The sequence below is a fragment of the Neofelis nebulosa genome, chromosome 3 (assembly GCF_028018385.1).
Source record: "Neofelis nebulosa isolate mNeoNeb1 chromosome 3, mNeoNeb1.pri, whole genome shotgun sequence".
NCBI lineage: Eukaryota > Metazoa > Chordata > Mammalia > Carnivora > Felidae > Neofelis > Neofelis nebulosa.
Window position 1 is genome coordinate 172,277,316 of NC_080784.1, and position 15,407 is coordinate 172,292,722.

General features: G+C 42.2%; 1 protein-coding gene across 13 annotated transcripts in view; it reads right to left on the bottom strand.

Annotated features, from left to right (window-relative positions):
* LIMCH1 (LIM and calponin homology domains 1) overlaps positions 1-15,407 on the bottom strand; it is a 330,554-nt gene that overhangs the window by 16,854 nt on the left and 298,293 nt on the right. For 9 of the 13 annotated variants that reach the window (XM_058722742.1, XM_058722745.1, XM_058722744.1 and 6 more), the window contains 5 exons: positions 10,847-10,887; positions 6,087-6,167; positions 3,025-3,117; positions 2,058-2,162; positions 613-743 (listed from right to left, as the gene is read on the bottom strand). In XM_058722742.1, the coding sequence (XP_058578725.1) occupies positions 613-743; positions 2,058-2,162; positions 3,025-3,117; positions 6,087-6,167; positions 10,847-10,887 (451 nt within the window). Of the gene's footprint in view, positions 1-612; positions 744-2,057; positions 2,163-3,024; positions 3,118-6,086; positions 6,171-10,846; positions 10,888-11,639; positions 11,715-15,407 lie in introns of all 13 variants that reach the window. The other 4 variants (XM_058722747.1, XM_058722743.1, XM_058722753.1 and 1 more) reach the window with 2 other exon arrangements.

Below are 15,407 nucleotides of genomic sequence, written 5' to 3' on the forward strand. Positions count from 1 at the left end.
GTCTCACAAAAACTTGCTGGTGCCAGGGTACTGCCAGCTTCCTGGGATTCTGTGGGCTCCTTTCTTCTAGGAATAAACTCACTATAGCCGATAGCTACAACTGGATTCTGTTCCAGTTTGAGCCAGCTCTGAATGCTCCACGGGTTTCTTCGTGTCCTTTTCTGATCTCCCATGGGACACAGTGGAACCCACGGGGTGGGGTGATTAGCCACAACCAATGTGTTAGTTATCCTTTATATTGTCACCCAGAATAAATGTAGCTTCTCGCACCTGAGAGGATAGTGGCAAAGTCCAGTAAAACCACAGTGGGTAAGACCCTAGGGCCTCATTTCAACCTCCCTCCCTCCAGACACATTAACCATTTCAGGTGAACGATATTTAGATTTGGAGCTTTGAAGTGACAGCATGTTCCTTTGATGATCTATACTATCTCCCCTTCCTCAGACTGACTTCAGAGCTATTAGAATGTGTTTAAGCAATATGTAATGTATTACTGGAATGATAATTTCAAAGCTGAATATGATTTGCATTAGAAATGGGTACCCTTTCTGGGAGCGAATGGGTAGAGCCTGGCTTTGCACATTTAGATGGACAGCCTGGTACAGTTCATACCTGCCCTTTTCCTCCAGTGAATGACCTTCCTTGGTCTTGAGCAATAATAAATCATTTTTGTCCCCTTGGAGTGGTTTCTTCTGTCTTATCTGTTGTTCCTCCTCTCGGCAGTTTTCCAAGTCCGTTTTATTCTAATGGAGAAAACAAGGATAATATTGAATATAGTTTTTAAACACACTGGACAACACTCATCTCTGGCCATGGGATATTTGAAAAATTTTTTCAATCACATTGCCTACAATTAAAAAAAACAATTGTCTAATTTAACTGATTGGTAACTGATTTCCAGTGATTTGAAATAAGTGTGTAATCTGGATCTCTCTCGATAGTTATCATGAAAGAGAACTGGTTAGAAAACCCACCTTTCAAAATAAAGTCAGAGGAGTCTTGGCTTTCTAGTGCCCATGAGTTATTATGGTTTTTTTTTACACAGATTACGGACTATTCAAGTCTTGGTATGACTTCAGTTCCATATCTCCACCATCTTACTGGGAGGATATGGAGGTAGACCGGCCTTTCTAGGCTGTCTCCAGCCCCTGAAGACACATATCAATTTCATGTGGACTCTGAAGAGTGCGTTAGAAGCAACTTTCATGGAAGCTGGTGGGAGAGCATATTGTTGGTATCCTGTTGCTACTATGCGGTGCAAAGGAACGTACGGTGTGGCAGAGAGGAATACATGTCTACTGAAGAAGTGAATGATGGGGAGTAAGAAGGACATTCCAGCACGGGGCTCCACTAACCAGGACCTTGCCAGCCAGTGCAGAGAGACTTTGGTTGCCAGCCTGTGGGAGCAGACATGGCCCCAGTAATGATTTTACTGCTCCCTAGGAAGTGTCTCTGGAGTTTGACCATGGCCACATAGTAGCTGACATGATTCTAGGGAAATAGCCAGTCTTGGATTTAAACCGGTAAGAAACTTGGCCTTATTGTTTAGTACTTCTATTTAGGCTTATTCATTTCACAAATTGATTTTATTTTATTTTTATTTTTTATTTAAAAAAATTTTTTAAAGTATTTATTTTTGAGAGACAGAGAGACAGAGCATGAGCAGGGGAGGGGCAGAGAGAGAGGGAGACACAGAATCCAAAGCAGGCTCCAGGCTTCGAGCTGTCAGCACAGAGCCCGAAGCGAGGCTCGAACCCACAAATCACGAGATCATGACCTGAGCCGAAGTTGGACGCTTAACTGGCTGAGCCACCCAGGCACCCCAATTTTATTTTTAATTTTTATATTTTTAATTAGAGAGACAGAGAGAATGCAGGGGAGGGGCAGAGAGAGAGAGAGAAAGAGCGAGCATCTGAAGCAGGCTCCATGCTCAGTGCAGAGCCTGATTCACACCCATGACTGTGAGATCATCACTGAGCCAAAACTAAGAGTCAGACACTCCACCACTTGAGCCACCCAGGCATCCCTCACAAATTGCTTTTAATCTATGATCTCACCACTGTCCCACTGCCCTCAGTCACAGAGGAGGACATAGACAGCTGGTCTGCAGAACTTGAAGAAACAGTAAATGGAACCACAGTGTCTTCAATTATTTTGCGCTCCTAAAGGGAAGAATAGGAATTAATGAAAGGGAGAAAATATAAAATCATATTTGTCAAGAGAAAAATTTCATTAAGGAACTTTAGGAAAAGAATATTGGAATTATGTGCAAAGAAGCAGGGCACTAAAAACAAAAGGTATTATTTCCCAAAAGCATGTAAATCAGATAACACTTTCTATGGGCAACGATTTAGAAATTAGCATTTGGTTTAGAAAAACAAAGTCTTTGTGAATTACTTAGTCTGATTCAAAAAGCCTAATTGGAAATGATTTTAGGGATCAGATTATGCAGAAAAATTATTAAAGATAAATTCAGAAAATTAATCATAAACAAATTTTAGATAATATACATTAAATGTAGCTCCCTTCTAATTCTCTGATGTGGTCTGGTTTGTTTCTAAAGAAATGAGACAAAACCAAATTCTCCTCCCTCCGAATCTCTCTAGTGCCATACAGTGAATGCAGTGGGAAGGATCCACTTAGCCTCACTACCAAAATCATCCTCCCAAAATGAACTGACTACTCCCAAACATGCTTTCCTCAAAGCAACCCACAAATAAATACTTTCATGTCATCTCTCTAAGGTAAATCAAGAATCTGACTCTCTGCATAGAGAAAAGATAAAATTATATTGTCGCCCCTGACCGTGACTCAACATGCCCTTACCACAAACTATATTTGGGGGGAATTGTGGTCTTTCAGAGTCTATAGGAGATGACTCTTCGGAGAAGTAGACAGGGCTCAGCTGTGGGTAAGGAGAATCAGACACAGCCGCATGCATACAGGTACCACGGACAAAAAATGCGTTGATAGAATCTGAGGAATCAAAACTACAAGTCAAATTCCTTCTTGGGAATTTCCTACCTCCTCGTAGTATCTGCGTTCCTCCTCTTCCACCTCCTTCTGAGCCTTTTCCCACTCTTCTTTCAGCTTGTTCTGTTCCTTCTGGTATCTCTCCTGTTACAGAATTTCCACAGATAGTTCTTGAACTGACCGTGGCACACGTACATCACTGGGACATTTCTCTCCCACCTCTAAACCACCATGAACAATTTATCACAAGACTATCTCCAGACTGTAAGATCTTCCTTCACTTGGTTTTTGTCCTGGGAGGTAGACTAAACTGATGGTTTGTTTCTACTGGGCCCTTCAGAGAGGAGTGTTGCCATTTCACTAATAGAAATATGTTGCCACTGAGAGGGTCTGATAAAAGACAAACCAGAGGGGCGCCTGGGTGGCTCAGTAGGTTAAGCGGCCAACTTCGGCTCAGGTCATGATCTCGCGGTCTGTGAGTTCGAGCCCCGTGTCGGGCTCTGTGCTGACAGCTCAGAGCCTGGAACCTGTTTCGGATTCTGTGTCTCCCTCTCTCTGACCCTCCCCCGTTCATGCTCTGTCTCTCTCTGTGTCAAAAATAAACGTTAAAAAAAATTAAAAAAAAAAAAAAAAGACAAACCAGAAACCAACCAACCAAACAACAACAAAAAAACCTTGTGGGTTTCAAGACACACAATGCAGAAAGGTCCAAAGTGGACAAGATGATAATTAGCTGAGTAGCTGAGTTACTCTTTGCTTGTAGCCATTCTCCCGGAATGGAATCTTCCCAGGTTTAAGTAACTTCTGAATTAAGAGTAGCTTGTAAACAGCCCATTAGAAGGCTCCAGCATCAGAACTGCCATTACTGTTTTCGGAAACAATACAACACCAGTCACCACTTCTGGGGGAAAAAAACACTCTGAATAAGGATGGCTTCAAAAATGTGCCTGGAGTCCCTTGGACAGCTGACTAGAAGAAATGAATAAATGGAGATTAAAATTAGTGCCTAAAATGGGAGCTGACACCCCAGATGTCTTGGGAATGGTGCCTGTGACATGCCAGAGACAAAGGCATCACTGAAGTGTACCACACACAGTCGAATATTTTAGTCTAATTACTGTCAATCTTCTCTCTGAGGCTAAAACAGTCTGCTTCTATCTTGCTGGAGAAGGCACTGAGATTTCCTCCAGGTATCACCTGTGATGTCATTATCTTAGGAGCAAAAGGGCTCTACCGGGATTGCCTGGAGCCTGATGTTCTTATCAATGTTCTGGAAAAGCCATTGTTGGCCAACCCATGGCCAGCTTTTAACTCTAGGTAAAAATGTTGTTATCAAAACCTAATCTTATAAAGTTTCTGAGAGGGACTTTAGGGGCCTTTCAGAGAGAGGAAACAGACTCTAACAGTTAACAGAAACTGAAAAACAAGCAAAGCTTAGGCTTATTGGTTCTAGGAGCTCACATCACATCCTTCCCTCACCAGGAGGATGAACTGAGTGAGGGAGTGAAAGATGCCATACATCTATGCCACACATACACATACACACCAGCACATACCAACACACACATGTACACACACCAGCACGTGCACACATGTGTGGACACATGCGTGAACACACGCGTGCCCACACCGGCAGGCTCGCACAGGCACCTTGCCCCAAAGCTCACAACCCTGCAGTGCCACGCTGCGTAACAATTTGGTGGGATAAGAATAACACATATGTCTGCATCTGTAACGGTGGCCTCCTTGGAGACTGTAAGTGACAGAGTGCCACCCTGGGAAGCACGCTTGCTTGTCTTCTTTGTGGGATTTCTGACTCTTAGCTGTTCACCACTTAGCTGGGCAATGGGCATCTGAGTTCCAAGGGAACAGTAGATGCCCATGGCTGGTCTGGGGTCTCCCAGTGGACCTGAAAGTCCCCACAGTTCTGGGACTTTGCTGAATCTGGGTTCTCACTAATACGTGGGTATTTATCCCTGTGCATGTTGGGTTAAAGATATAACCCTGTGCAATTCTGAAAAGTGTTAAACTTAACTGGCAGACCTAAAGCTATACTATAATTAACTAACTATCTAAACTGACCCCTGCTCCCAGCCCCTGGGAATTAGGCCAAGAGTGACGGTCAAAGCAAAAAGATAAGGAAAAAGAAGTAAAACACACCAGCCTAAAGTCATCAAAATTAATGAGATTTAACATTCTTTTTCTTTATGCTCTTTTGGTAAAATCAGTACTAGTTGGAATACAGCGGAAAGAACATGAGTTCTAAACTCATACAGACTTGTATTTGAAACCAGGCTCAACAACTGTTAGCTGTCTGACCTTAACTTCTTTGAAACTTAGTTTCTTCAGTTGCATACTTGGACTATAAGGCATACTTTGAAGAGTTTTACGAGGATTAAATTAGATGTATCAAGCACCAACAAATATGCCAGTTCTTGGCACATGCAAGTACTCAGGTTAGTTTCTAAGATTAGTAGGTTACTTTTGGAATCCTCATTACTCTACAAAACTGGCTTGGAACAAGCAGCACCATGATCAATTTACTCCCAAAAGGTTTCTAGGATTAAAAATGAGCAGCCTTTACTCAAACATGGAGCAAACATTTCCACTGAAGGAACAAGACCCAGGCCACATTTTATTTCACATGTATGTTACCAAATAGTTTTTTGATCATTCATCCCCACTGCTACTTGGACTGGAACTTGGCAACTAAGGAGGTGATGAATGGATGGGTTGGCCCCTAATACTTGGGTTTTTTCTTTTTAGATTTTATTTTTAAGTAATCTCTACACCCATCGTGAGGCTAAAACTCACAACCCCAAGATCCAGAGTCACATGCTCTACTGACTGAACCAGCCAGGTGCCCCCTTGGATTTTCTTTTTTTTTTTTTTTTTTTAAGTGAAATGCTTTTTCATTGTGTTCATCAGTGTAAACTCTGGCAGGAGGAATCAGACACAGGACACTGTTGCACTGGTACCAAGGGAATGGCCTTAGACTCACCAACTTCTGAGAAGAATCCAATTCCATGCTTTCCTGTGCTAAAAACTTATTTAACAGTAACGATGAGAGCATCATCTAATGGAAAAAAACAAAGCAGTAAGCCCAGTCCTACCTGGAGCAAACGTTCCTGCTCCTGCTGCCATTTTTCCTGTCTCCGACGTTCCTCTTCTGGGTCCCATGCCCAGAATTTAAACTGCTTAGAAAATAAAACCATGATCAGAACTAAGCCACGTCCTCAAGGCCAGGACAGGGCAAGGGACACAATTAGCTTACAGACTGGCACTCCGACATACGGAAGTTGAAGCCTCCACGTGTCTTAAAGACCCTCTTTGCTGCCGGAAACCACTTTTTAATCCTAATTCCTCTTTGGTTTACTTCCAGGAAGCTGGTATGATCTGTGAACCTTTTTGCAGCTAATGAAAACATGAAGTAACTAGCCCCTGGCATGGGAAGGCTTTGGCTTCATTTCTTTTAGAAGTGATCTCTTAAATGTATGCACGCTTCTAAGCATGAGATACTCATTCTGCATATCGATCCTGGTCCAAGCAAATCAGAATGCTTATTTCAGCAGAACTGTATTTTGTGAGAAGTGGTGTTTGCCATACTATACAATTCATCTTTTTTTTTTTAAATGTTTATTTATTTTTGAGAGAGAGAGACAGAGTCAAGTGGGGGAGGGGCAGAGAGAGGGAGAGGGAGACACAGAATCTGAAGCAGGCTCCAGGCTCTGAGCCGTCAGCACAAGTGGCTCAAACTCATGAACTGTGAGATCATGACCTGAATCAAGGTCATTTAGCTGACTGAACCACCGAGGTGTCCCCTATAGGACTCATCTTTTTTTTTTTTAATGTTTATTTATTTTTAAGAGAGAGAGACAGATCACGAGCAGGGAAGGGGCAGAGAGAGAGAGTCAGACACAGAATCTGAAGCAGGCTCCAGGCTCTGAGCTGTCAGCACAGAGCCCGACGTGGGGCTCGAACTCACCAACAGTGAGATCATGACCTGAGCTGAAGTCGCACACCTCACCGACTGAGCCACCCAGGAGCCCCCAAAACTCATCTTTTATGCTGCTATTGCTTTTCCATCACAGCTGTCTCTAAAGTGGGTTATTTAACTCACCAATGCTCACCAGCATCACCTGTGATTCAGGCAAGAGGGAGTCCCTGCCCTGGTGCCAAATAACCAACATACAAACTTAAAGACTTTTTTTTTTTTTTAAGGGTTTTGTGAGTTTGGCAGCAATGAATGAATGGGAATAACAGGAGAAGGATGCAAGAACCAAAGTGTGCAACCGGGTCACACAATATACAAGATGGAGCAGGTCCACGGGGGAAGAGAGATCACAGCTGGCCTCTGGGAAACCGGTCGCATTTAAACTTGGGCTCTCCCAACACCCAGGGGGAGGTGCCAAAGCAAACCACGTTCCCCACTAACTGTGCTTCTTCCCTTCCCTCTATTCTGATGGGCTGGTTTGGGGAAGCACTTAGAACTGTCTAGGAATCTAGAAAGAAAAAAGCAAGATAAGGCTGGCGGAATTTGAGAGGAGGGGGAGGGCCTGGGGGTGGTGGGCAGCAGACAGACTCTATCTACCTGAGCTGCCTGAGAAGCTGGACAGGGTCAGTTCTGTCCGAGGCTTAGATGGGTCTAGTTACTGCCCAAGATACCTGGGCCAGCTCACCCTCGGCTCTGCCCTGCCCCCAACAGATCCATGCTACCACTTAGGTGGACAAGGGCTGAGCTGGCCCAAGGAAGTGTCTCCGGGCTGAGAATGCAGGCCAGCCATGGGTGTTGCTTGATTTATAACAAGATAAATATTTATAACTTTAATGTATGTAGACACATGAAATGTGAGCCTCCATTGGTACTCTTGCTATGGTACCTGCAAATGGTTAGGATGATACCCACAAAAAATCAAGGAAAGGTGGGCAAATCAGGTAGGGAAATGTATTTCCTATACACCACTCTTGGGATTCATACTGCAATTAGTAAACTAAAGGCTCTGACAGGTTATGCAGGAGAAAAGCTATTTAAGATATTTAACTGTATATAATTCAAAATTTCCCAACTTTCCTTGGATGATCATAAAATGTCATCCAAATGGGATTCCAGATAATAAATTGGGAATTAACAGTGTTAAAGGTTGGCTCCACTTGGCATTTTCCTAAAACTAAGAAGCCATTTAAGTGTTCAGAACGCCTCTCGAAGGAATGACCCTTCTTTGTCTTTTAAGGAAAAGGGTGTGGTTCTGTGAACAAAGCCATAGGGAGTCCAGTGGGGAGAGTCTGTCCAATCATGGCGGAAAAAAGAACAACAATTAGGAATTATTCAATTTTCAGATTTTACCAGGCAGTAATTGCAAGAATAAGTAAAGTGTGAGCAGACAGAAGGGAGCAGTGTGGGGTAGGGAGATTGAACACAGAAGAAAATAGGGAATATTTGTTAAAAAGGAAGACAAAAATAGTGTCTTCAGAGGAAGAAAGATAAAGAGGAAGATACTCGCGTGATAAACAAAAGGGAAAGCAAAGTGATCCCGCTCCTTCCTTTGGTGACTGCTGAGCACCAGTGTGGGTCAGGCTGGCCAAGGGTCCCAGCCTTGTGGAGCTCACAACTGAGTGTGTGGGGAGGGTGGCTGTGAAGGAGTGACCAATGTATAAATGACACCAGAAGACAGTGTGATAACTATCATAAAAGAGATCTAAAAGCTGCCAGAGAAAGTCAGAAGGAAGAGCATTTAGCCCACTTTGTTCTATAATTTATCTGTTTACAAATCTGTACTTTCTTTGGCCTGGGGTTTCCTAGGCAGAGAGGACCCTTATCCCCCTAAGTATCCCAAGACCTTGCACTTTTAGGCCTTCAACAGATGTTTGTTGAATAGATGGATGGAATCACCTCAGGCCAAGGAATGCATCTCCTTCTCTCCCCTTTCTAGATGCTGAGCCAGGCCACTCCAAGTCTGACTGCAAGTGTTCTGATCTTTTGAGGTCAGCATAATCCAAGCTAAGTTCCTCTTCAAGCTTCTCTTATTTTCAAATGTCACTTATTTTTCTGTTCTATGAAGAGCTATCATTGAAAGAATGTCAAATTTGGGTGGGTATTTTCAGAGAATTCACTTATATAGGTCAGTAATTTGTTTCTTTCTTGTTCTAGTTTCCATAAACCAGAAATAAGGACGTATCTCTTCAGGGCACCCTTCCCCTCCACCCCTGCCTAGGGGTACAAGAACAATATGACTCTGTTGCTCCCATGTAAATTAAGATGGAGGGGCGCCTGGGTGGCGCAGTCGGTTAAGCGTCCGACTTCAGCCAGGTCACGATCTCGCGGTCCGTGAGTTCGAGCCCCGCGTCAGGCTCTGGGCTGATGGCTCGGAGCCTGGAGCCTGTTTCCGATTCTGTGTCTCCCTCTCTCTCTGCCCCTCCCCCGTTCATGCTCTGTCTCTCTCTGTCCCAAAAATAAATTAAAAAAAACGTTTAAAAAAAGATGGAAATCAATGTGTTTCGTATACTCTTAATGTGCCAAGGATGCCACCTCTGGGATCCTTCTGGGGGTTCCCACGTACCGGGAGTATACTCAGCTTCCTGAGAAACTCAAGATTCCCAGTATTGGCTGGAGACTCAGACTGCACAAGTGGTTGCTAGTTCTGGAATGTGGCTGGAAATACTTAGGGCTGTGTGACCCTTCCCCATTCTGCACAGACACTTAGGACTTCTCAGAGTGAGACAATGTACCTATAGGTAAGAATTAGTATTGGCGGGGTCCCTGGATGGCTCAGTCAGTTAAGCATCTGACTTCAGCTCAGGTCATGACCTCACGATTCATGAGTTTGAGCCCCGCTTTGGCCTCTGCTGTCAACACAGAGCCTGCTTCGGATCCTCTGCTTCCCTTTCTCTCTGCCCCTCTTCCGTTTGCACACACTCTCTCTCAAAAATAAACAAACATTAAAAAAAAAAAAAGAATTCCTATTGGCTATGGTGGGCCTTTTGGATTAGCCACTGGGAGGATTTGTTCATGGATCAAGCACTGTGTTAGAGGCTTCACGTAATTATTTCGATTAAAGCTCACAACATCCTGAAAGGAGGGATTATGATCTCATCGCATAATCAAGGAATATAAGGTCCAAGGAAGTTATATAACATCTGCAGGGTCATATGTTAGTAAATCTGGAAACAGAGGTGCAACGGTGATTATGTGGCTACACCTCGGGGGCTCCGGGGAAATGCTACAGTTGATTGTGCCATCGAGGAAGTCTCCAAAGCCAGTGGAGTTTCAGAGGCTGAACAAGGTGCCAGGCCCAGCACTGGGAACACGCAGTTCAGAGAAAAGTCAGGTCTACAGAGAGCGTTCACGTACAATTCAGCAGCAAGCGGTTGCCACAGCATCATGTGTCTTAATGTTTACTTTTAGCAAATGACTTTTTTTGATGTAATTGAAAGAAAATATTGAAAACTAAACATACAATTAATATTATTCAAGATACTCATTGTGAAAAGGAGTGAACAGGGGCAGCGTGGGTCTCCCAGGGAGTTTTAGCTGCGCCCTGTCTGTCGACAGTACACTATGTTCAAGTATTGAAGTATTACCCTCGGTTAAAATAATGATGTTGAATGCTGATAGGAGCTGCATGTTTTAATACTAATTCCTATGGTCACCTTCATCAGATTTTACTTTCCTAACTCACTTACCATTTTGTTTCCAGGCATATCACAACTCTGTGTAAGGATAAACCACCCGTATAATGTCTTTCCTCACATTGCACCGGAGAGCATTACACAAGACTTTTAATTATTCTTTTATAATCATTTAGAGTCCATTTTTGGTTGAATTCTTTCTAAGCAAATCAAATACTTTATAAATTAAAATCACACAGCTACTTACAGGTGTCGTTACAGGTGACTTTTCACTGCCTGGAGAATCCACTGTACAGAAAGAAAGAAAAGGAAAAAAAAAGAAGATTAAGCAGCTGCTAACAGTGTTTCTCTCTGATCCTCTGAGTGGAGGGTGGTTCCTATGTCAGCCTTAGATCAATTTTTTTTTTTTTTGGTAAGCCAAGAGCATTAGAAGATCATAACAAAGCAGACCCTTGAAGCAATTTGTACCCATCACCAAAAGGAGTTATGACCAGTGTCATATGATTGATCACATCAATTAGCACCAGAGACTAGACTATAAGAAGCAAAAATTATAGGTGCTGGTTTTTAATGCCCCTTGCATTCCAGCTTGCTTGCCTGGTTCCCTCACTGTCTGACATGGAGAATTATCATACAGGGAGAGGCCAGACACCATCCAGAAAGTAAAGAGAGGGACACAGTTAACAAGAGAACCATTACCGGTTCCTGGCAAATACTTCTAACCTTTGTTTACAAAAAAAAAGAGAAGAGCAGAAAAAATGATTTTGAATGCCTATTGTTTTTGTTTTTTTAAAAAAGAAAGAGCTGAATATTATGTCTTTAGATTTTCAAAATCAAAATAAAATTCTATGCATTTCCTTCCAATTTTAGTGTAAGTGGTACCGTTACCAAAGAACCAGCTCTTTGCTAACTGTGTGTCAGAAACAAGCATTTGTTTTTTTTTCTGAAATCAGAAATGAAGAAGAATACCAGACAGTATTGGCTGCCCCCAACATGGATTTTTGCACAAAAGAGATACAGCTACCCAGTATGCATTTTACCTGACTGGGAGAAAAACTGGGAACGTCGCCAAGAGTTCTGAACTCTAAGCGGAACACTGGCAATGCCAGGCGACTCTAGATCAGATGGCAGAACAGAACAAACAGAAAACCATGAGGACGGGGTGAGAATTGGATAGAACCACGCTCTCAAGTACTGAAGGACGTTTGGCTGTAGTCGATACAAGAGTTGAGAAGGAGGGACTCTAAAGTACAAAATATCCCAATAAAACTCATACAAAACCTGAAGACATGGACAAAAGCCAGTAGAAATGGGACAGTTCCTGCCGTGGTTGGTCTTCCTTGGCGTTAGGTGAAATTTTATAGGCGTATACTTAATGGTGATACTGTTAAAAGTTAAATCTCAAATGATAGGATGATACGCTCTGCAAGAGCAAAACGCATAGTTTAAATTGCTTTTGGAGAACACTGGGAAAGTATAAAAGACAGCAGAGATGAGTTCAATGATTCTTTTCTATCCTTTATAAAGCATATGTATGGAAGTCTGAGGCCAAAGTTGTGCATGTGTGTAGCAAAAGGATGTGTAGATGTCTGTCTGTATAGACACAAGCTCATGGTCAGCATTTACATCCTTAAACGGGGCCCTGTGCAACTCTCACATCATTCTCAGTTCAAAGACATCAGTTTTAAAATGTTCACGTATTTTCCCAAAACACCAATATATCTTTGAACTGCTGGGAGATAGTTGAGAAAAGGAAAACTGTCACCTTCAAATGTATTCTGTGAATGTTTTCAGATTATTTAAAGGCTACTTATGGGGCGCCTGGATGGCTCAGTCGGTTAAGTGTCCGACTTCGGCTCAGGTCATGATCTCACAGTTCATGAGTTTGAGCCCCACGTCGGGCTCTGTGCTGACAGTTCAGAGCCTGGAGCCTGCTTCAGAATCTGTGTCTTCCTCTCTCTCTGCGCCTCCCCTGCTCATGCTCGCTCTCTCAAAAATATAAATAAACATTAAAATTTTTTTAAATAATAAAAGAAAAATAAATGAAAAAGAGACTCCCTGTGTGTGTGTGTGTGTGTGTGTGTGTGTGTGTACGCGCGTGCTTAGGGGGAATCTGTGAAATATCATTAGGGCTCACCACCAGATCTTCAGTAGCCTGTAAATCAGTCTATAAACATACGAGTTTGTAGAAATGGGGGAGATATCATTGTCTAAGGGAGAGAGTATTAGGTATGGCTCCAAGATTCCTGATCCTAAATGTATAGCTTCTTTGGACTTGATGTGTGACCACAGACTAGTCACTTACATAGTTCCACTGACTTTTTCCTTTAAATTGAAGTACAACTGATGCACAATATTAGTTTCATGCACAACACAGTGATGGATAACTCTATACAGTATGCTATAGAACATACACATAGAACAAGTATAGCCACCATCTGTCACCACACAACGCTGTCACAATACCATGGACTGTATTCTCTGAGCTGTACTTTCTTTCCATCCGGTGACTTACTCATTCCATACCTGGAAGCCCGTATCTCCCACTCCCTCTGACTTTTTATATCTGGGCAAAGCCCTATACTTCCCCCTCTCCCCTCCCAATTTAAGACAAATTCTGTCTTTTAAGGTTACATTTATTAGAGGCCTTTTCTTCTCGAAGATAGGAATTTATTCACTGTAAACAAAGTATTACTGTTATTTTTATATCTCTTGGCAATGTCTTTGGCCAGCAATTAAAACACATACTTCAAGTCAGTGGTTTTCAGAGTGTGGTCCCTGGATCTCCAGCATCAACATCACCTTTGGGAACTTGTTAGAAATGCAAATACTCTGGCCCCAGCCCAGGCCTACTCAGACACTGTAGGAATGGAACCCAGGGACCTGTGTTTTAACCAATCCTGTAGGGAACCCTGGCATGTACTCATATTTGAAAATTACTGCTTAAAGCCATATCTTTACAGTATCCATTCGTATTTTAAGACAAGCATTTAAGAATAGCTTATTACTGGGAACCTGGGTGGCTCAGTCGGTTAAGCATCTGACTCCTGACTTCAGCTCAGGTCATGATCTCACAGTTTGTAAGACTGAGCCCTGTGTTGGGCTCTGCACTGACTGCAGAACCTGCTTGGGATTCATTCTCTCTCTCTCTCTCAAAAATATATTTAAGTACAGTACATTACATTTAAAAATAAATTTAAAAAGGAATAGCTTATTATTGCCTGGTATCTTGCTCTGTACTTCTATTCCTACTATTCTGAAACTACCAGATTATATTAGTGCTTATTCTGGGGCAGGTATCGAGCTAAACACTTTTTTTTTTGTTTATCTCATTTAATTATTCCCAAACTCTTATGAAGTTGGTACTATTGTTTCCATTTTACAGTTTACAGGTGATGATAAGAGATTAGGAGATCTTGGTGGGGAAGATCACACAGCTAAGAACTAGATGAGCAAGAATTCAAACCCAAGCATTGTCTCCAGAGCCTGCAGCTGTCATTACAGCTTCCGTGAACCGAACCGTTTCTGAACCGGACAGAACAAGTGTACATCGAATAGAGTTCTATCTTGAAGACTAATTTTTGAAATTCTCTAGTGCTACTAAATTTTACTTTTTATCATTCAATTTAGATAAAGCATGATGTAAAGTCCCTTAATTAACAGCACAGTTCACAAAGTTGAAATGCACAACAGGTAACAGAATGTAAAAACATGTGAGACAAGAAAACTAATTAAGATGGCTTAAAATATATACTTCCTCTCTCTATTACTTCTCCACACAATTAAAAAGTGGTAGAAATAGGGCAGGATTAAAACCTGTCTAAATATGGTCAATTTCTGGCCCAGTTAGAAGACTTTATTTTTGTCAATTCCCCTCAGGACAGTAGGGCCGACAAATTTAAAACAAATGCTTGGAAGGCAGTATTGAACTTTTTTCCACATTAAGGAACCAGAGATCATCAGTGTATGTACTAATTAATTCCCTCCAAAGTACTTCCTGTTATACAAATAGAGCCCACCTTATCACCCAGCCATCAACCAGGGCTAAAGGAAGCCAACCGAGATTCTGCCAATTGTGGCCCCAAATAGCTGCCCATCCTTGAAAAGAAAAAAATAAAAATAAATCCCCTGCCACAATGACCCTGTACCATCTTCTCTTTGCCTGAGCTGATAAATCTATAAAGTGTACTGGGAAGAGGACATTAAAAAAAGATAAACAAGAAACCTCACAGCTCTTGCCTCCTAAACTCCAGCTGTTTTCACATCTGGAGAGAGAACTCACACTAGTAATGCCCAGTAGTCTATATGTTTTGCAGAACAGGCAGGGAATTCTCAGGACACTCCCCTATCCTGTTCACACCCCTAAGACTCCTTTCTGGTGGTTGTGGGCACCTGAGTTTTTCACAAGGATAAAGAGATTCAAGTGGAACTCTTAAAGAGTAAAGGGGTGAATTCACAACCTGTACATGGCCGGGGAGTTTGCAGAACACGTTTAATCTATGATTGTGAATGACTTCTCAGTAATCATCATGCACACCCGGGAATTATTATGGAGTAAGAAAATCTGATTTTCTTCCAAAGGAGTCAAATTGTCAAAGGAATGAGTATTTTGTAAAGATGAGATAATTGACAGTTAATGAAGTTGACATAACCATTAAGATGATAAACTTTTTATTAAAGTTATTGATTTTTTATTTTGTAATTTTAAAAAAATTTTGGAGCCAATAAAATTCTTTCAAGGTATCAAACACTTGTGTAGGTCCTACTGTGCCTACAGCGCCGGGCTGACAAAACAGTGTCAGTAGCTG